The 21,548-nt window shown below is 40.7% G+C and overlaps 3 protein-coding genes across 3 annotated transcripts; 2 read left to right on the top strand and 1 right to left on the bottom strand.

The window, feature by feature from the left end:
• Positions 1-1,675: 1,675 nt before the first annotated feature.
• LOC102705577 (trafficking protein particle complex subunit 5) lies at positions 1,676-7,102 on the top strand. Its single transcript, XM_006644530.2, has 8 exons — positions 1,676-1,854; positions 4,121-4,209; positions 4,981-5,044; positions 5,571-5,648; positions 6,085-6,161; positions 6,236-6,302; positions 6,385-6,492; positions 6,853-7,102. Exons 1-8 carry the CDS (start codon positions 1,783-1,785, stop codon positions 6,880-6,882), a joined length of 585 nt encoding a protein of 194 aa, XP_006644593.1. The 5' UTR covers positions 1,676-1,782; the 3' UTR covers positions 6,883-7,102.
• Positions 7,103-8,176: 1,074 nt separating this feature from the next.
• On the bottom strand, positions 8,177-10,472 carry LOC102705859 (protein IQ-DOMAIN 1-like). Its single transcript, XM_006644531.3, has 4 exons — positions 10,096-10,472; positions 9,771-10,001; positions 9,214-9,327; positions 8,177-9,107 (listed from the first exon to the last, which is right to left on the bottom strand). Exons 1-4 carry the CDS (start codon positions 10,387-10,389, stop codon positions 8,430-8,432), a joined length of 1,317 nt encoding a protein of 438 aa, XP_006644594.2. The 5' UTR covers positions 10,390-10,472; the 3' UTR covers positions 8,177-8,429.
• Positions 10,473-16,165: 5,693 nt separating this feature from the next.
• Positions 16,166-21,327, top strand: LOC102706144 (mitochondrial carrier protein CoAc1-like). The gene is made up of 7 exons (XM_006644532.3): positions 16,166-16,642; positions 17,584-17,669; positions 17,757-17,964; positions 18,593-18,722; positions 19,463-19,647; positions 19,751-19,882; positions 20,660-21,327. The coding sequence occupies exons 1-7, from the start codon at positions 16,475-16,477 to the stop codon at positions 20,762-20,764; spliced, it is 1,014 nt and encodes a 337-aa protein (XP_006644595.1). The 5' UTR covers positions 16,166-16,474; the 3' UTR covers positions 20,765-21,327.
• Positions 21,328-21,548: the final 221 nt, after the last annotated feature.

Below are 21,548 nucleotides of genomic sequence, written 5' to 3' on the forward strand. Positions count from 1 at the left end.
TCTGTCTGCAGTGTCTCCGCGCTTGATGATCTTGAGCGATCCTGCAGTGGATCCGGAGACAGGTGTCAACTTCAGCTGGCAAACATCAGAGCGGAGGTGGTTATCTGGAAGGAGGCGAGCATCTTCGGGGGTGGCGAGGGCTGAGAGCTAAAGACCCAAAAGAGCTCTGAGTCGGGGGTAGTCTGTCTTCTTTCTTCCTGTGTTTTCAGTCTATTCATTTCTCGACACCTTCCTGTCGATTTGTTTTGATCTTGATCACCCTTTACATTCCATTCCCTAATCTTAATGAATTTCGGTCGGCCTAGTTTGGCTGATCCGGCAAAAAAAGAAAAAAAATTGCGATCTTCCCCTCGTGCCTTTGACTAGTCAAATACTTCCATCATCTCAAAATAATCTCGAGAGTTCCTATTAAACTCTGTACCCAAAACATATACACACATATACACATATATATACATGTAACAATACATACATATGTGTTTATATACAACTTATCTATACTTATATAAAAAATTTTGGTAATGGTGGGTGGGTGGTGTATCTGCCACTCACCTCACCAACTCCTTGTTTTTATATGTATTCTATAGTTTTAAAATATCAATCACTCCGGCCATCTCTTTATTTCTTGTGGAAAAAAGACTACGGTATCGATGGGCCCACATACCGGTATTAGATGTAGGCATAAATTAAGGGATCGTGCAACAGATAATATTGATAACATATGTTAATGCTAATTTTTTAATAATTTTTCATTATACCACTCGGGTAATATGTCAGTCGTCGAAAAAATATTGTTACTTGATGGCTTGATGCTGGTTCTTGGTACTATTTGACTATTTGTGATACCTGAAATTGATGGGTTGACGGGATTATCCAATGCAAGTACTTCGAGACGGCATAATTCCCTTGGTCCATGTACCATCAATTTAGTGCTTCACTCCTTGATTTGCCTTGAATTTATCTATATGTTACATGAAACTTTCTAAGAGGTTGATCATATTCCAACATCACTTCTAAATTTCCAATGGAGTGAATCATTCCCACAGATACGAACAATAGCGTGATATGATTGTCTGGAAGAAATGATGATATGAAAAGGAGGAGAGAAAGACTGAAATAGAAGAAGAGAACGATGCCTTTTGATTACCAGACGGTCATATAGACAAATCAATATCATATACTGCTATACATTAACATACATTAACTATAGAACTATCTCATTAATTTTCCTATAGTGGATATTACATGAAAAAAAATTACGTAGTGCAGCTGCCTAAACCATTGTCTTATGCCCTAAGGAATATGTTGGGTTTTGGATAGACCCTTTTGTGCCGCTCATTCATAATATTTTTGCCCAAATAACCCAAAAATGCGATTTAAATGGTAAAAAAAAATTCCTGCAAACATCTTTGTTCGAAAGGGGCCTTAGGAAATAAAATACATTTTAGCTTCGTTTTACTGGTTAATTAAAAAAATGAAGGTGTAAATCGAAAGGGGCCTTAGGAAATAAAATACATTTTAGCTTCGTTTTACTGGTTAATTAAAAAAAATGAAGGTGTAAAGAAATCTCCGTTGTTAGCAAAAAGGCACTGGGCCTGAACTATTAAGCCCAACAGGTCAGCACAAGCACGAGCCCAACACGACTCCTTTCTCCTTCTAAAGTGAAAAAGGAGAGGAGCTCGACGCCTCCGCTCCGCCGGCCTGCCCAGTTTGCGCCGCCCGCTTCTCCCGGCTCGCCGCCTCGACCGCCGACGGCTACCGCTCCGGACGAGGGCGGGCAAGATGATCGGCGTCGGGAAGGCGAAGCAGTACGCCAACGTGCTCGACAAGCCCCTCAGCCGCGGCAGGCAGGAGGTACCCGCCTTCCCCCATCTCGAGCCTCCCTCAGATCTGTGCATGCTCGGCCCCCGATCCGCGCTAGAGGGCGGACCTTCTCTTGTGGCGTTGCCACGGTGGGCGCCGTGGATACGCCACGGCGCGAGTACCCTCTGTGCCCCTGTTCCCGCTCTTGTTTATCCCCGAGCTGCCGAGGAAAGGAAGCAGCCATGGCAGCGGCGGCGACTCGACGAGTGGGGCGACTGGGCGAGGCTCGTGGCCCATTAGCTAAGCATACGTTGTAGATCGATTCATAGGCCCCGGCAATTTAGCTGACCTGCTGGTGGTGTGGACAACATCGGAGGCAGGCAGCAAGTGGCACCAGCATGAGAACAATACTGTCAGCAAGTAGGGGATTTTGGGAGTCTGGCCCTTTGGATGTTTATTTAGATGTTATCATATATCAGTGGACTATTTTGCATGGAGAAGTTTAATTGCTACCTTGTCCTTGTCTCCAATTATGAATCAAACGTCTAAGGAGAACGCTATAAATATGCAGTTTTACTCGATCTCCACTAGTCTACTGCTTTATTTCTTCAGAATAATTGTTGATTGCCCGGACTGCCTAGGCTAGGTACAGGAGGAGTGCCAGAGGCAGTGTCAGGATTTTTTTTTTTAAAAAAAAAGGGGGGGGGGGGCGCTACATGGCAGATTTAGGATTATAGTTGTTGATTGCATTTAGTGCCATATATTCTAATAACTGTCATATATTGTAGTAAGTTTGTGTGTAAATAATTTCATTTCATTACTTAAAAGTAAGATAAACATAGTTCTGATGTGTCAACTCCACCATAGCTACACTCTTGTGCTGGATCCACCACTAAGAGGTTTAGATCTCACTATGAATCTTAGAAAGGGAGTAGTCAGTAGATTTAACTAGTTATTGGCTATGTCTACCGTACTATCACTGCCGTGCTTAAGTTCAACTTAGGTTTGGGAAAACAAAGACAGCACTACTTATTGCATGGAGACTACCCTGATCACAATATACGAATGTCAGACTTACAGCACTTGAAAGGGTGTAAATGCATGATACATAGTTATTTCTCATTATTTTTGCAGTTTCATATTATGCAGTAAGGATAACAATTTTGAACTCAGGTGAAAAAACATTCTTGAACCCTAAAGGTGTGGCACATAAGAGTGGGTCAAAGAAGAAAATGGAATTGAAAACATCGAAATAAAATCTTCTTATTTCTCTCACCAAATCAACTACCAAGAGCAGTTTGTCACTTGCTGGTTTGAATGAAAGGTAGCTGGGGTAGGAGATAGAAGTAGGCTTCTATCTTGCAGCAGGGAAGAGTTGATATTTGAGGAAGGAAACTTGGTTAATCTTTTGCTTCATAATGGAATCAGTGTGCTCACCAGATCTTTGTAGTGCTGCCCCTAAGATATCACATTATGGATTTTTTTCCAACTAACACACGATATGAACATATGGTGCCATAATAGGAGATGGTATAGGCTACCACCTTAAACAAACCAAATCATAATTAACTTGAGGCATAAGATAGATGATTCGATTCCACCAAATTTGCATCACCAAATTACCAGCCTGTCATTCTATTGCATAGATGCAGGTATCTCATTTGTTTGTTACATGGTGCCAAAACCTTCCCTAAATAGGCACTCTTTGCTGATGAATTGGTTCTGCAGGCACTGAAAACGAAAAGAGAATTTTGGGATGGATGAGAAACCTGGCATGGATGACAATATTGCTCATGTCTGGTGGAGGATACAAAAGGAATTAATAAATGATAACAAGTGCTGGTCTTAGCATCATGGAAGGCCAAATTTTCTACACCATCACAACATATCCATGCACCTGTGGGGAGCAGTTGGGCTCACCGTCATATTATGATACAGTACAACCGGCTCAAACAGTTGGGGCCTAGATTTCCTGATAAATGTGCCTACACAAAATGCCTAATTTGGATCATATAATTTGATGTGATTTCCTATTATGTCTTTTTGCTATTCCTCTGGTGTTGCATTTTTTTTTATGGCTGATGGTCTTATTAGTTGTCATTTTGTTCATTGCTTCTAAACAAATTACTTTTCTTGACAAATTGTTCATTGGTAAGGATTACATAAAACGAAAAAAAAAACACTATTTTATGCTTTCTTGATGTGGTTGATGCATTTCTTGATGTACGGCTTGTGTTTTACATGTTCAGCTAATAATTTAGTTTCTTATCTGTCTTGGTGCCATATATGCTTAATGAATGCTTTGTGTATTTGATAGGTCAGTTTGAGCGCATTTGCCTTCCTGTTCTCAGAGTTGGTTCAATACAACCAGACACAAGTTGATAATATTGCTGAGCTGGAAAGAAGGTAGTTTATACTGTGAGACATTGTTTTTTTTCCCTCAAAAACCATGAGCATCAAAATTTATTGTATAGACACAAATATGCAATTGATTGTTTACTGTCAATATGTCATGTAGTTTTCTCATTTTTGTCTCAAACTGTACCTGGTAAAACTTCATGGTTATTCATGCATCATGACTACACATTGTAACCGTATCCATGAAAGACAAATTGTTAGATGCTAGGTGTTTGGTACTTACTGTGCAGTAATGTCTTTAATTCAGAATTTTACATGAGTAAAGATTTTACAACTGCTTGTTAAGACATTGAGATGCCTAATCTCACTCAACTAAAACATTTGGTTAGCCAAACTTTTAAAATTCTGATCAAATATACTCCCTCAATTTTTTTTATTTGATACTGTTGACTTTTCGGTCTACAAATCATTTGTCTTATTCAAAAAAATTATATAATTATTAATTATTTTGTTATGATTTGATTTATTATTAAAGGAACTTTAAACATAACTTATAATTCTGCATATTTGCATAAAGATTTTGAATAAGATGAACGGTCAAACATGGATTCAAAAATCAATGGTGTCAAATAAGAAAAAAAAACGGAGTATCCATGTAAACCAAAGTTATGATTTGAATGTGCATTATCCTTTAAGACGGTACTAAACTTACCCTTCTTTGCAGAATGAAGACCACAATATTTCTTTGCTGAACCTTTTCGTGTGTATTCTGGCATGCCTACATTTGTCTTAGCATATCTTTCTATTCTTTACGCACAGGCTGGAGGATGCCGGTTATGCTGTCGGTGCAAGAGTTCTTGAACTTCTGTGTCACAGAGAGAAGGTTTGATGCGTGATCCTTTTTACCTTCTTTTTATATAATTGAGGTGTTCTAAAATATGATGCATAGTGAGGTATATCCATATTTCTTGCTTTATATAATTTGCATTACATGCTATAATAGAAATTATCCTTCATCCTTTGTTACAAAGGGCATTGCAATCATGCTGCATAGTTTTGTTGTATGACAAACATATTAGTTGTAGCAAAATATGTGATGTACTGGAATCCACCTTGTATTATAAATTCAGTATAAATTGCGGCGCTAATATTCCAAACTAATTATTGAATAATGACAATGACTGAAGTCGGCTCTTCATGTTCAATGCCTTTTGTAATTGTGAAAGTCTGATATGATATCTGTATATATCTTTACAGCATTTTTATATGCATTTTTTTCAATCCATTATCTAAGAAATACATTTGTACAGCATTAACCTTCTTTTTTTTTTATATATGTTTGATCTTCCTTCTGCTTTTCTATATTTTTTAAATTTTGATAAATATGTTTGAAAAAATATTTTATTTAGGGGAATAGACGAGAGACTCGACTCCTGGGTATATTATCGTTCATACACAGCACTGTATGGAAAGTATTGTTCGGGAAGGTACTGTGCTCTACCAATCAGTCAATTCTGATTCCTACTCGATGTTACCATAATCTGTGATCTCTTGAGCTTTAATACTATAGTCAGTTGATTCTTATATTTTTGAAATAATTGTAGTTTCTGTATGGCTTTATATGTAGATATCCTTAAATGTGCTTTAGGCTGTTTGGTTACAACTTTTTTAACATTTTATCACATCCACATTATAATAAATAGGTAATGCCGTTGCTGTTTCTCACAAGCCAATTCAGCATAGATGCTCATATTATTTTTTGCTGTCAGCTTTTAAATCACTTTCCTTTGGTTACATATGGAAGAAACTTTGCACTTGTTTGTAGTTATAATAAGTTTGTTGTGTTTTTACTCTGATCACTGACTTCAGTGCTATTGTTTAGATCACCTGATCCTGATAGTTGCTTTATTATTTTCTTTTAAGGTGGCTGACTCACTTGAGAAAGGAACAGAACATGAGGATGAATACATGATTAGTGAAAAGGAGCTTCTTGTTAACCGGTTTGTCAAGCTTTATGTTCTGTGTGTGTGTTTTGTACTAAGTCTATGTCGTGATACTATTCTTGTATGAACAGGTTCATTTCCGTGCCAAAGGACATGGGAGCATTCAATTGTGGAGCTTTTGTTGCAGGAATTGTAAGGGTGAGGATTTTAGCCCTAATATGTATTCATGTAGAACAAATTTTTAGATCAATGTTCTAACACTTCCTTAAAACATTTGTAGGGTGTACTGGAAAATGCTGGCTTTCCTGCGGTAGTTACTGCCCACTTTGTGCCAATTGAAGGCCAACAAAGGCCCAGGACAACTATCTTGATAAAATTTGCTGAAGAGGTAGGAAATATCTGCGTTTGTTTTTTATTTAGAACTATTCAATATTATGGGCACACAGTTACCTATTCAGCAACGACTACTACATAACCAAATATTTATAGCTACAAAGTTTCATTGCCTTCTACACTTTTACTTTTTCCCCCCGCTAATTCCTACTCCAGACCTATCAGACCATCAAACGAGTAACCTAAATGAGTGGCAAGTATCATCAAATTTGTTATGGAAGTATATGCAATGAAAAATCTAGCAAGGAGTATTTAATAGTATAATTTTCTTATACAAAGAGTCTCAATGAAACATGGTAACGTTATGTTAAATGCTTGCACAAAAAAAGCTTATGTTAATACCTTTTTTTTTCAGGTTTTACAGCGAGAAGCAAGATTTGGCTGAATTTTATCGTATGTACACTCTTCTCTCTGGTGAATTGGTGAAGATACTGTTGAAATGTTCTTTGTGGCTGGCTCCACATGATTTGTGTACCAGTAGTTGAGAATAGAAGCGAAGGTGAAATCGTTTTGTTTTGGAGCTGTCAAACATTTGCTTGGCTTTACCTCGTATATAATGCATATTTAAAATTCTTAAGATTTCCTTTTATGTTTTATCTTTCAAACCATTCTCGCTCTCGCATATCAGTTGAGAATTTCAGAAGCTGTGCAGAGTACACTGGATAACAGCACATCATACTGTTGTTCTGAACAGCACAGCAACCCCTTCGTAGTGGGCAACGCTGGACACCGGGGTTTTGGACTATTTGCCACTCTCTTCATTGGCTCATTCTCAAATGCCATCTTCCATCTTCCCTAAAGACTTTAACTTTTTGCCATCTAAATCTACTAATTCTCTCCTTCTTGCCATTTTAGCTTGTCAACTCAAGCATTAATATGATAAATGATCTTGTTGCCCTTATTTTCTTCTCTTGTCCAACCTAGTGGAGGGGATAGAGGGGATAGAGACGAGAAATGAGCAGCCATAGATAAGGGGCCACGATAGAGGAGCTTGAGCTGTTGTTGCTCCTTTTTAAACGCGTTCGTTGGATTGGATAACTGAGTCATATTACCTCTTTTTTCGTGCGCACGTTTTTTCGAACTTCTAAACGGTGTATCTTTTATAAATTTTTTTATTAGAAAGTTACATTAAAAATCATATTAATCTATTTTTTATTTTTTATAATTAATAATCAATTAATTATGTACTAATCTTTCACGTCGAATAACAACTCTCATATTTCATCTCCCGAACGCTGTCTTTCTCCTTAGCTCTGACGGAACTTACAGCAACAACAGTAATGTGGATCGGCTAAAGAGAGTGGGTGCACGAGGAGAAAGAATGGAAGAAGAGGAGCAAAATCATCTAGTGTCAGTCGTGTAGCTACATATTATGTCAATAATGGTATGTAAGAAAGATATTTATTTCTTTTGTGGTAAAATGTTAAAGTTTTTTAGGAAAGTGGTATTTGAGAATGTGTCACCGAAGAAAATGGCATAAAGTCAAAAGACCCCTGGACACCCATGAAGAATGAAGGCTCCGAACAAAACTCGAAGTCTTTGAACCGTGATTAAATGATTGCCGATAAACAGTCTGGCTTCACTAAAGATGAATCCACACGCTTTCCAAGTAACCCTCTTCAGATAGACGATACAATCCAGCAATATATTGAAACAATCAAACAAACAAAACCCTCGGGAATTCGGAATAATCTATCACCATCATGCATAATGCTTTAGAGGTTTATAAGCCCAAGATTTTACAATGCGGAAGATAGACATAACAGTCAACATTTGGCTAGTTTCACATTTGTACACCACTAATATAAATATAAAAATAAGCAATGAGGCATTGAAATCAGCAGATACGTACAGGTAAGCACCAAATACTTCGCTAAAATATCTCAAGGTACTAATTATATCTTAAGGGCCTAATTAATTAGGGCGCGTATCCTAAAGCAAGGAACTTTGTTGTCTCTCATTCTCCTTGTCTAAACTTCTTGCGACTCGACTTTTCAGGGTCAGACTGTTTAACCTCTTTGAAGTAACCGAGACCTCCGAGCCAGCAGTGCTTTGAACATCTATCGAAGAGAATGCCGTCCTGCTGTGATGGAGGAGATCACCAGACTTTTGCCTTTGAAGGGGTGGCTTCTGAGAGCCATAACCACCCTGCCTTGCTTTGGCCGATTTGGTCATGCTCATGTAGTTCGGACCACCAACCTGACCACAATCAGATCTTCTCTCTGTTGCTAAGGTATTGGTGCCAGACATTGGAGTAACAGAAGATGTAGATGGCGAGCTCTCGTCGTACACGAAATCAGAAGAGGTAGCCGAGATCATGGAGGGAGGCTTTGCTACCACCCTTGTTGTAACATTGTTCCTTCTGATCTTGACTGAGCTTGCATCCGAAAGTTTCGGACCAGCCAGGTTAATTTCCTCGACGCTCTCTGAACATCGCGAATTGGTGGAGTTTTCAGTATTGGTTTGCTCCATCAGTCGGCTCTCCCAAGGTTTTGTGGCCATCCACCCTTCCAAATAGCTCCAACTATTGTTGCTCCTGTTAGCCCCATTGCCATGGTGCCTGAGAGATACAGCGGGAGAGCTAGGCCTCCCACCGTGGTTTGAACACCTCTGCAAAAAAAAAAAATAATAAATAAATGTCACTGTCTCTCAGAAGGAAAGATATCAAGTTTTGTAAATCAATACACAGATAACAGATTATTGTTGCGATATGTACCTGGTGGGAAAGAGCATAAGAAAGTGCCCTTTCTCTCTTGATTGCACCCTCATGCCTCATGTGTATCTTTGATCTTACATCGTCAGCAGTGCCTTGACTATCACACCACCCTGCCTGCAATGTGAACAATACCATCCAAATATACGAATGTCACATCCAAAATTATGTTTGGTTTTGCACGAGGAAGTTAAGTTTTTCTACGCGAAATGCTTAAGAAAATCTCTACCGGGCAATTAGACTACGGCCTACCACACTCTTACAGGAACAGGATAAAACTAGTAAGGACCAGCCCGGTATAAACTGTGCGATATGTCCTAATTTTACTTTTCCCAAGTGTCGATAAAGAAAATCTCGCAAGCGATCCCTACAAACCTAGGGCGTTCAACGTATAATTCTTCAGTTCCAGCAGATATGTATAAGACAGAATGCGCGTGTGATGCAAACTACAGACTAACTCAATTCAATATGCACAAAACAAAGCGCAATCGTGCATCGCGAAATTCGCTTGTCAATCTGTTACTAATATGTACTACTTGCAGAAGTGTGCCACCGCATACCTCGGCTTCCTTGACAGGATCAACGCGACCGCTGCTGCGCTCGTCAAGCATGTCCTGCGCGTCGAGGCCGTCCGCGGAGATCCTGGCTCGACGATCCCGTGCGCGAGCCTGCACCCGGACGAGCGCCTGCATGCACTTGAGCGTGACAGCCAGCTGCTTGCGCACGCGGCGGCCGCGCACCAGCGCTTGCAGCCGTACGATCCCTCGCAGCGCCCTCAACGCGCGCCTCGCCTGCACAGGGCATCCACCACAAGAAAGCAATCAAAAGGCCGTCGTTGATCTCTGACCGAAATTTCAGCGAGGCGAGTGGGCGGCGGTGTTCCACCAGGAAGGCGCGGAAGGCGGTCTGGATGCGGACGGCGGCCCACTCCTGCCTGATGAGGCGGAAGTCCCTGGGCGGCGCGCGGACGACGGCCGCGACGACGGAGCTGAGCGCGTCGGCGGAGGACGACGTCTCGGAGGGCACCTCCGACGCCGACGCGTTCCCGGTGCTCCTCTGCGACGACGAGCTCCGCCACAGCCTGCTCCACCTCCGCCCCTTCCCCGCGCCGGCCCTCGCCCTCTCCGCCGCCGGCCTCAGCCCCACCAGCGTCCTGATCCACTTCCCCGACGCCCCCATCCAGCCCCGATCAGCGGAGCGCTGCCCCCCCGTCTCCCTCGACGAACGTGGGCACGAGGCGTGCGAAATGGGAGTGGAGGAGTGGGAGGGATCGGGAAACGCGAGGCTAGTAGACCGACTTGACGTGTGCTGGCCGTTGCGCGCGGCGCTCGCTTCGGTTACGAGTCACGAGGCGGGGGTGGAGAGGGAGAGGGAGCCGTTCCTGCCACGGCGGCGGTGGCGTGGTTTTCAAATTTTGAAACGGGGACGAGCTAAGCGGGATGAGGGGGACCCACCCTGTCAGTGGCCAGCGGGCTGGGTGGTGGTTGTGGAAAAAGGCGCGGCGGCCGGCATTCGCGGCCAACACGCCGTCACGCGCTGTCTCCTTTTGCAGTCGTTTCGTCGGGCTTCGAGAAAGAAGAAGGCTCTCTGTGATGCGTGGGGCCGCGGCGGGGGCGTGTCGGGATCCGGAGAGTTTTGGCCCCTTTGCAGAGCCCGGCTCGGGATTTTGAACTCGTGGCGTTTGCTCGCTTTTGTGTCTTGTTTGGTGGCTTGCTGTTCTTTTCTGTAAAACGAGATGACGAGGACCGCCCGGTGCGTCCGTTGCAGCGTTGCAGGCCTGCAGTTTTTGGTGGAATCGTGGCTGGGACTGGGCGCGAGCGGGGAGAGGTGTTGGCTCACCTAAGCTGGGTGACTTGGCGCGTGCCCTCGTGCGCGGACGTCGCGCTAAGCTCGTGTGTGCTTGTGGGGGGCGTACTGGAGGTATTGATGGATGCCCGCGATCACGAGAAACCGGTGGGCGCGGCAACGGCACGGCGGGTGCGGTGGGTTCGGCGCACGACCGTACCGTACTGGCAGCGTATGTGCGTGGAACCGGAAAGTAGGGGGCAGGAAGAACTACCTGCGGTTTGGCGCGACCGCGCGACCGTGCGCGGTTGTGGACGTTGAATGTTGCGTGCAGCGTGCTGGATCCACCGCGCCGGCTTGATGCGCATATCAGGCGAGTCCGTGTATAAATTGATTCCTAGGTTCCCAATATAAATTTAGTATTACATCCGTTCAAAAATGACTTCACTTTTTAATTTATGTGTCCAATGTTTGATCGTTCATCTTATTTAAAAAATTTTAGAAAAAACATTTTAAAAAAGTCATATGTAAAGTACTATTTATATTTTATACTCTCACCGTTTCATAATGTAAGATATTTGATTTTTTTGCTCGTAATGTTTGACCATTGTCTTATACAAAAAATTATGGAAATATCATTTATTTTGCTTGTGAGTAACTTTATTATCAAAAGAACTTTAAGCACGACTTGTCATTTTTTATATTTGTACTAAATTTTTAAATAAGATGAATGATAAAATATTGAACCGAAAAAAGTCAAGCATCTTATATTATGAAACGGAGGTAGTAACTTAATACCAATAAAAATATTAATTGGAAAAATTCAAATAAGACGAAGAGCCAAACATATCTACAAACTGAAAAATAAACTTATTTTAGGGGAAAAAGTAGTAACAAGAATGGACCAAAATGTCATTACAAGAGTGCAACTAATCATTGCAAGAGTATAATTTTTCTAAAAACAAATGGCAAGTGAATAAACAAATAGAGGTACACTACCACACATAAAACAAGTCATACACAGTCTCTCGCTTTAAATTGAATAAAACGTAACAGCCTCTCACTTTTTGAGCAGCAAACATACAAACACTAGCCACTCTAGTCAACCCATTGGGTACACTACCATACATAAAACAAGTCATACACAGTCTCTCGCTTTAAATTGAATACAACGTAACAGCCTCTCACTTTTTGAGCAGCAAACATACAAACACTAGCCACTCTAGTCAACCCATGGCGTATAAATCAATCAAATGAACCACTGGATTGCCTTCGCTTCATTGTTCTGCAAAAGTTAACCGTTGCCTTATTATATCTGCACTTGCCAGCAAAAATGAAGAGGGGTGGAGAGAATTTACTTCAGCTCAACGATAAAGTCCATATTGATGATATCCATGATACATCCCGACCTTACCAATTAAGCCGGGGAGGATGGCCGGCACGGTGGCACACACTCCAATTATCTCGTCGGAGATCTACAGCATGAAGACGGTGACCTCGCTTTGGCGGGATCCATGGCCATCGAAGTTGTGACCTCTCCAACTTCTCGCACCATCGTAGCCTAGTAGGCATGTGCTGGCAGCCTGGTAGCGGCCGACCTCGTTGAACTTTGCCGCCATCGTTGGTGGCCCATCTCCACTGTCGCCCTCGATATTGCCACCGACACCCCTCTGTGCCTCCTGTGAAACGCGCCTCCACTGATGCCCCCACCGCCGTTGGGAATCATTGGTGAGGAAGAGTCAGCGAGAGGGTCAGGAGGAAGAGAGGAGCCAACGAGAGGAGCAAATCTCAATAAGGAGCTTCTAGGATGGGTTGACGCGGTCGAGAGGCGTCAGTAGGGCTGCATCTTGTCGTCACCGAACTCTGCAATCAAAGAGGAAAGAAACGAGAGAGAAAGGAGGAGGGAGGTGATAAGGCTTTCTCAGCCACCCACAATGGCGTGTACGACCCATCACACAATACTCATTCAATTGCCTAGTTTTTTGAGTGAAATTATATTTTGGACACAATCCCTCCCCTAGAAGTCAGTTTATACTGGGACAGGGGAGTACAAGAATGTAAAACGATAAATATAATTAACATATGATTAATTGAGTAAAAAATATTACAATATGACAAATGTATTTATTTCATTTTAAAATATGACTTCCATATTAAAAGTTTTTGCACAAAATAATATTTAGCTTTTTGAAAACATGCTAACGAAATTAAAGGAGTACCTTAGCCCAAACAACTAAAAAGAATGGACATAAAGTTGGATCATCAAACTCAAGTCAATGTAGATGAGATAAAAAAAAAAAAGACAATAGCTCTAGATATGTGGTTTAGAGGAGAAAAGAAGGGGTCCGTGGAGAGACGGGGGAGATAGAAGGGAAAGAAGCACCTCGTCCATGGAAGAGACTCGATGGATGATGGTGCCATTGCTAATACAACTTTATAATATAACACTCAATTTATACGGCTTTACTTTCTTACCCTTAAATCTGTATGTCTTTGATAACGTGTCACTGGGGTTATGAATTATTTGATTCGGTACCATTTTATTAACTTTTTTCTATCTATAGAATTTCTTTTATTTTTTTCATTGTAAGGTTGATGGGATGATATTACCGGATGATATTACCCCTAAGCCCACTTGACATATTTTGAGAGAGGAAAGGGAACAAAGTGAGCATGATAAATTGGATGATGGTGCCATTGCTATGCACCCTTTGTCGTCACGTGCATCAGTCTGCCACCTAGTAACTGAGACAACGAGGGGTACCGACTAATGGGAGAAATCCCCGCAAGCTGCAGGTAGCAATAGGATCATTAGCAGGAGTATGAACAACGGGCATCACCAAGGACGATATGGAAGAGGCGGAGAAGACACATATATGGTCAGGATCTATCGCCGCTTCCAACACTGTGTGATGGCGGTGGGGTTAGGGTTGACGGAGATTGTGGATGGTGACGACGCTTGGCGGAAACGACATCTCCAATCTATATGATCTGCTCGAAATGTTCCCCTCCATCTCTCAAAATATGTCAGGTGGGCATAGGGCGTCCATCAACCTAACAATGAAAAGGAAAATTGAAAGATAACTCATAATAATTAGAGAAAAGTTAATAAATATTTGTTACCTTGGTGGAATGTTATTAAAAGCATATAACTTAAATGATAAATAAAAATAAAGTCACGGGAATTGAGTACACATGGTAAGTACCTCTCTCGTTTTCTATGCACACGCTTCCCGAACGGCTAAATGGTATATTTTTTTTAAAAAAATTCTATAGGAAAGTTGTTTTAAAAAATCATATTAATTTATTTTATATTTTTTTAAATAATTAATAATTAATTAATCATGTACTAATCTATTACTACGTTTTCCGTATCTAAGCACCACCTTAGATTGAGAAAATTTTTGGGAGAAGTGTCACGTCAAATGTTTAACCGAATGTCGAAAGGAGTTTTCGGACACGAATGAAAAAACGAGTTTCACAGCTAGCCTAGAAACTACGAGAAGAATCTTTTGAGCTTAATTAATCCGTCATTAGCACATGTTGATTATTGTAGCACTTATGGCTAATCATAAACTAATTAGGCTCAAAAGATTCGTCTCAACATTTTTCCGTAACTGCACAATTAGTTTTTTAGTTTATCTCTATTAAATACTTATTTAGGTGTCAAAAAATTCGATGTGATATTTTTGAAAAAAAAATTTAAAAATTCTGAAATAGTTCTTTGCTATGTGTAAGCCTATTTAAACTAGGGCGATTTGAACCATCCGGTAGACCCAACAAGTCCAAGCCTAACCTGATTATGCACTAGGCTAGGCTCAGGACTAGCGGAAGCCCGAAAGCTCGAAAAAACTTAAAAATTTAGGTGGTGTTTAGTTTGTAAAAAAATTTGTAAAAACATCACATCAAGTTTTTAATACATATTTGAGTATTAAACGTAGTCTAATTACAAAATAAATTTTAGATTCCGGCTGGAAACCGCAAGACGAATTTTTTTGAGCCTAATTAATCCGTCATTAGCATTACTGTAGCACTTATGACTAATCACTTTCTAATTAGGCTTAAAAGATTCGTCTTAAAATTTCTTCAGTAACTGTGCAATTAGTTTTTTAGTTTATCTATATTTAATGTTTTATTTAGGTGTCCAAAGATTTAATATGATGTTTTTGGAAAAAAATTTAGAGAACTAAACACCACCTTCTTACCCCCCAAGACAAAACAAAAGCTCAGAGAAAGACCGGAGGGCCTGGACTTTATTTTTTAGTTGTTGGGCTCAGACCGTTTTTCAGCCCTGGGATTTAATTTCATGTTTTATGGCCTGGCGTAAGAGCAAGTTCAATAGTATAGTTGACTACTGGCTGCAATTTATCTATAGTTAATATAATAGTTAATTTATATAATAGTTGTCTATAAAACATTAATATATAGTCCTACATGTTATACACACATGAAGTCTTGGAGCATGTACTGTAGTTAGCCAAAAATTAGTAACTGATTCTCTTGTCTCTCTACTCTTATCTCTCTCCACTTTTATCTCTTTAAAATATGTTTATAGTTGGCTTACTATATTATACCTGCTCTGAAGCTCGGTACAACCCGGTGTTTGAACATGCCAGTTACGTGCTACACTTCAATTTTTGCACAAAATTTGTGTAACCATATGAGTACCTGTGTAAGGCCGTTTAGGTCTTAAAAAGTTTTCTCAAAAACATTAAATAGAATTTTTGGATATCTAAATGGAGCATTAAATATACATGAACATTTAAACTAATTACACAGTTATGGTAAAAATCATAAGACGAATCTTTTGAGCGTAATTAATACGTGATTAGTCATAAGTGCTACGATAACCTACATGCTAATAAAGGATTAATTAGGCTCAAAAGATTTGTCTCGCGGTTTCTTGGCGAAATCTATAATTTATTTTATAATTAGATTATATTTAATACTTAAATATGTGTCCGTATATCCAATGTAACGTTTTTAAAAAGATTTTTAAACTGAACAAGACCTAAATATCAGGGAAAAAAAAATCTGGAACGTCAATATCTGATCTGAAAGCCCGCCAGCGATACGAGACATGTCAGCTTCGGCTTCAATCTGCGTCGCATCAACGCTCCAGCGTTCCTGGCAAACTCCAAATGATATTCGAGGGAGCAGCCACGAAGATTCTCCCGCATATTTTACTCGCCGCCCGCCCGCAGCGGTCACCGCCCCTCTCCCTCTCTATTGTCTGTTATCCCGATTCTCGAAGGAAGAAGGGGATACGCGCAAGAAACCGCGGCCCATTCCTTCCCGCGCGGGTCGTCGCGGCGGTCAAATCCGGCGGCGGCGGCGGAGGCCGGAGGAGGGGCTGACCGGGCCGGCGTCCGGTGAGATCCTTCGGGCTCCGGGTTCCCACCCCCTTGTGGCTGTGGGTGGGGGGAGATTCTTCGCGCGGGTGGGCGCTGGATTTGGATGAGAGGAGCGCGTCGGCGGGATGGGCACCCCCTCGCAGGGTTCGGCGGCCGTGGCAGCGGCTGGGGTCGACCTCTGCGCGCTCGACCTGGTGCCCGTCTTCGCCAAGGAGATGATCGCCGGCGGCGTCGCCGGCGCCTTCTCCAAGACCGCCATCGCGCCGCTCGAGCGCCTCAAGATATTGCTGCAGGTTCGTCCGCTCTTCCTGCTGTCATGCTTGTAGCTAATATACTCGAGTATTGGTTAGTGCTCGTCGGTTTATGATCTCGTTGCGTGGCTGGAGTGGGCACATGTGGACAAACAAACCGCTTGGGATTACAATTCAGTGGTAGGTGTTTGAGCAATTATTTAGTTCTTTTAGTGTGATTGTCGGCCGCAGGCAGCTGTAGGAATTGGTTCGTTTCAGGATCTCCGGTGTAACTTTGTTAATAGGATGATCTCATGATCACTTTTTGTAGCCTGAGATAATACAATGTTTATTTGGGACTTTTACGACAAATATAGTAAAAAGTGTGCCACGTCACGCTATCTCAAGTACCATAAAATCACTCTTAACGTTTAGAAGGATGTGCCTCAGCTGAACTGAAAATGTCGATCAAGAAGGTAGTGCCTGCACCTAACTCTGTGAGGATTGATGGAGTTAAGGGACCTTGCCACAAAACGCTTGTAAAGAGTTGCAACAAATAGGATTCCACTAGGTACCTGTCTAGATTCTAGACCATAAACATTCTCTTCCCCGTTCTGTTAGTAAGCACACCTTACTCCACTCAACATGTGTTGCACCTCAGTATGTGTCGCACCTATCCATTTGCCATTTGTAGAGTTGGGACGTAGGCGGAAAGGAAATCATCAGCTTTCAAAAATCTCAGCTTCAATAAAATCCATATAACTCCTGCCGCTTTTTGTCCCACATGCATTTTCTTGAATACTAATATGCATTTTGTAGTATCATAGACATCATTACAATGATAATTACAAATGTTCACTTCCAGAAATTTCACATATCCTGATTCTGTTGACCTTGTAGACCTGCTACATACGATTTGTTTGAAACATCCAGTTTGCACCTCATGTTATTATGAGATTATCACCATGCCTAACATATGCTTACTTCTGATTCTGCTTTTATAGACTAGAACAAATGAGTTCAGTTCTCTTGGTGTTGTCAAATCATTGAAGAAATTGAGACAGCATGATGGAGTTTTGGGCTTTTACAAGTATGTGACAATTCAACTTATTTACAATACTAAGACACCAGCAGTATATAACATTATTCACTAACCATACCTTGGTGCTACTTTCAGGGGAAATGGTGCTAGTGTATTAAGAATTGTTCCTTATGCTGCATTACATTATATGGCGTATGAGCGATACAGGTGTTGGATCTTGAACAACTGCCCCTCACTTGGGTCAGGACCCTTAGTAGACCTTTTAGCGGGATCAGCATCTGGAGGAACCGCAGTTTTGTGTACTTATCCCTTGGATCTGGCCAGGACTAAACTTGCCTTCCAGGTATTGCAATGCAAAACCTAGTATTGCTTTCTTTGGCCTTAGGTCTACACTTCCCGTTGCTCACTTTCCATTCTAGGCTACAGGCTACTTCCGTGCTTGTGCATTTCCACTTCATTGCAGTTGACAAACCATAGTGTAATATCAATGAAATGGACTGTCAGCATAACTGCAGCTGCATTACAGTTTGACTTGTAAGCTGCAGTAGTCCTGTTTTTTAAGACTTCATTAGCTTGCCATCATTCGTGTGCAATCGAGTTTATGTAATGCTTCTGGATTGCTCATATGGAAAACCTAAAATAGTAATAATAGATTAATTTAAAGTAGTAAAATACTCCCATGTTACCCTTTTTTGGCAAAGAAAATGTATAGATTTATGGCTGAAGTAGTAGATGGTGCTCTTACAAGAAAACAACATCTACTTCTGAGCAGAAGGAATATCACGTTATGTTGCCATGAAAAGGTGCTACCTAGATTGTGAATTGTCTATCAGTAATCTCTTGAGAGTAAATTTCCCGACACATTTGGATAAGCAATTTGGTGTTGTATTAGTGTTCTACTTATATTGTGGATTCTCCTTTTGCTTTTCATTGTGATGTGATAAGCTTGTTTTGTTTTGTTTTGCTTAAAGGTCAATAGTTCAGACCAAATCAGTAGTGGTTTGAAGAGGGCAAGATCTCAACCAAAATATGGAGGAATAAAGGATGTTTTTAAAGGTGTTTATTCAGAAGGTGGAGTGCGAGCTCTCTATCGTGGAGTAGGTATGCAGACTTAGATATGTCTAACCGGTTACTCAAGCACCATAAAATTCTCTTGAACTGAAAACTGTTTTATCTATATATTCCTGCTTTGCTTTTTTTTTTTAGACAAAAGGCTTTCTAGCCCTGCTTTTACTGAAGCAGAATAACGGTTTTGGCTGGGGTTACCAGCTTACAAGTTTTCTAGGGAACAAAAAACTGTAGCAGCAGAAAGGCCAACCCTCCAGGCCAAAAACAAAAAAGAAGGCCATCATGGCACAACACACCTGACATAGCAAACCTCCTTCTTCAAAAGCTAACCCAAGTAAACAGACAGACTTTACTGATCTAAACACTAAAAACATGAAACCCACTGACTTAACCAATCCCAACTCTCCCTCTGGCTTGAGCTAGCTGCGATACGCTATCCTGAAGTTTTTCAATCGCCTGATCCAGCATAGCCTCCTCCTTGCTTTTCAGAAGAGTCCTCCAATTCCTTAGAAGACAAATAATCCGAAAAATAATTGTCACAGGAGAAGAGACTATTTTTTTCCTAAAAATCATATCATTCCTAGTATTCCAGAGCGACCAACTAACAGCTGCAAGTAAAGTTATGCCCCATCTACTATTCCTATTACCAGCTCTACCAATACATAACTGGTAAAAGATTCCTGCTTTGCTTTGGACTTGAGTATCAGTATTCTCAGTACCTCCATCACTGTAATAGTTTTGCTGAGACCTCCATCTGAACTATTTGTGTTAAGGTCCAACGCTCATGGGAATACTTCCTTATGCTGGTCTTAAATTCTACATATACGAAGGGCTGAAGGTACATGTACCTGAAGATTATAAAAATTCTGTCACATTGAAATTGTCTTGTGGTGCTGCTGCTGGATTATTTGGGCAAACTCTAACTTACCCACTAGATGTTGTCAGGAGGCAGATGCAGGTATTCCATTTATGACATCCTTTTCTGGTGTATCCTTTTTTTACTTTTCTTGAAAACTGTTCCTCAAGTATTTATCATCTTCGCATCTGCTTGTATTTTGTAGGTTCAGAGTCAGCAATACCGTGATCAATTTGGTGCCCCACAGATAAGGGGTACATTCCAGGGTCTTATGGTTATCAAACAAACACAAGGATGGAGGCAATTGTTTGCTGGCTTGAGCCTCAATTACATCAAGGTAGTCCTGTGGATAATTATTGGTTTCCCCTTCTATGCTTTAATTATAATAAAATATACATAGGTGCTTATGTACATTCGGAATTGCTGAAAGAGATGATATTAGTCAAATAATCAAGAATGATAGGTCCAATGGCATTTCAAACAACCAGAACATAAGTACATGACCTATTTCACTGACTAGACACAAGTGATAATACTTGCTGTCTTATTAGCTGTTAGACCTTAAACTCCGAACCTTTACACCCAAGCAAAAAAAAAAGCATTCTTGTGCTTGCTTTGCCTCTGAAACTTTGGTAGTTCATAATAATTCTGGCAATGTTCTGCACCCTAATCTGGCGTCAGGTGACGTGCTAGTAATTTGTGTTTATATTTCATTCCACTGAAAAGTTTCACATTTTTATTTCATTCCACCGTGTTTATATTTCATTCCACTGAACTGTGCGAATATTTCTAGTGCCATGTATAAACTTCTGCAGACATTTTTTTCTTCTTGAACGTAATTTTCCTTGGCTCCTTTCAGTTATACAACACTGAATCACATGCTTGTCTTCAACTTTCTTGTTTTAGATATGAGCAATTCTATGATTTACCATTGGCAAGCACTCGATTGTATGGTTATTCAACTTTCTTTCTTTAGGGGGACTATTTGTCCATGGCCGTTTCAGTTGAAAACCTTGTTGGATGGTGTCGTACATTCAGGAGTATATAGTTGTACTTGCATAAATGTGTTGAGTTAGTCAGATTGGCGATTCTGAAATATTATTGCTTTTTATAGGTGGTACCCTCTGTTGCTATTGGTTTTACTGCATATGATACGATGAAGAATTTGCTCAAGATACCTCCCAGAGAGAAGCAGATGTCAGGTCATGGTTCAACATGAAGTTTCTATCCATCCATAAGGAAGTCGCTACGGAGCAAGGTTCTTATCTAAAGATATTGTGTGCCATTTGTCAAGCCACAATTGTATAAAGCCTGAGGTTCAATCCTGTCAAATAGTAGTTGCGTTAACAGCTTACATATTCTTTCGATTCTTTGTTCTCATTCATTACATCCACTGGATGTGGAATGTTGTAAACCTGTAGGATCTTACCAAGGTTTTGAAACTCAAATACGGGCTTTCCCTAAAATCTTGGCCCATTCCTCCAGAGCTGTTCATTAATATTGTTTTTTTTTTATGCCAAGGGTTTTCAGTTCCTCGTCGTCAAGGATGGATTGATACGAATGTACAGTAACATGTGTAAAAAAAATGGCTAATATTGTCTAGCATCACAAACTAGAGGTATTGTTTGCAGGATTTTTCATTGTTACTCGTAGCCCCGTAGATCCTAGCCATGTAGATGGGTTAGTTGATTCTCCTGAATGTAATTTGACGTTGAGCTCAGTTTGGTTGAAATCCATCCGAGAAAAAGAAAAACAGATGCCAGTGTCTATTATTGGTTCAATACTTTGCCCAACTGTTGTGTTTGTTTTGATTCAATTGAAGCAGATTGTAACTCAATAGCGTACTATCCTTTTCGTTTCAGCGTATAAGATGTTCTATTATTTTATTAATCTATAAAAATATATATTTTATAGTTAATATAGATTTATGTGTATGTTACGAATATAAGTAAAACCAAAAATATCTCATAACAATAGATATCTGTGGCAACGTCCATTAGCTA

The sequence above is a fragment of the Oryza brachyantha genome, chromosome 1 (assembly GCF_000231095.2).
Source record: "Oryza brachyantha chromosome 1, ObraRS2, whole genome shotgun sequence".
In the NCBI taxonomy this organism is placed as follows: domain Eukaryota; kingdom Viridiplantae; phylum Streptophyta; class Magnoliopsida; order Poales; family Poaceae; genus Oryza; species Oryza brachyantha.

Bases quoted from the DNA above. Each gene is read 5' to 3' on its own strand.
- LOC102706144 (XM_006644532.3), top strand. From the start codon at position 16,475: ATGGGCACCCCCTCGCAGGGTTCGGCGGCCGTGGCAGCGGCTGGGGTC. The intron at 18,723-19,462 runs GTATGCAGACTT...ATTTGTGTTAAG, and splicing joins AGCTCTCTATCGTGGAGTAG to GTCCAACGCTCATGGGAATA. The intron at 19,883-20,659 runs GTAGTCCTGTGG...TGCTTTTTATAG, and splicing joins TGAGCCTCAATTACATCAAG to GTGGTACCCTCTGTTGCTAT.
- LOC102705859 (XM_006644531.3), bottom strand. From the start codon at position 10,389: ATGGGGGCGTCGGGGAAGTGGATCAGGACGCTGGTGGGGCTGAGGCCG. The intron at 9,328-9,770 runs GTATGCGGTGGC...TTCACATTGCAG, and splicing joins ATCCTGTCAAGGAAGCCGAG to GCAGGGTGGTGTGATAGTCA. The intron at 9,108-9,213 runs GTACATATCGCA...TTTTTTTTGCAG, and splicing joins CTTATGCTCTTTCCCACCAG to AGGTGTTCAAACCACGGTGG.
- LOC102705577 (XM_006644530.2), top strand. From the start codon at position 1,783: ATGATCGGCGTCGGGAAGGCGAAGCAGTACGCCAACGTGCTCGACAAG. The intron at 5,045-5,570 runs GTTTGATGCGTG...TATTTTATTTAG, and splicing joins TTCTGTGTCACAGAGAGAAG to GGGAATAGACGAGAGACTCG. The intron at 6,303-6,384 runs GTGAGGATTTTA...AAACATTTGTAG, and splicing joins TTGTTGCAGGAATTGTAAGG to GGTGTACTGGAAAATGCTGG.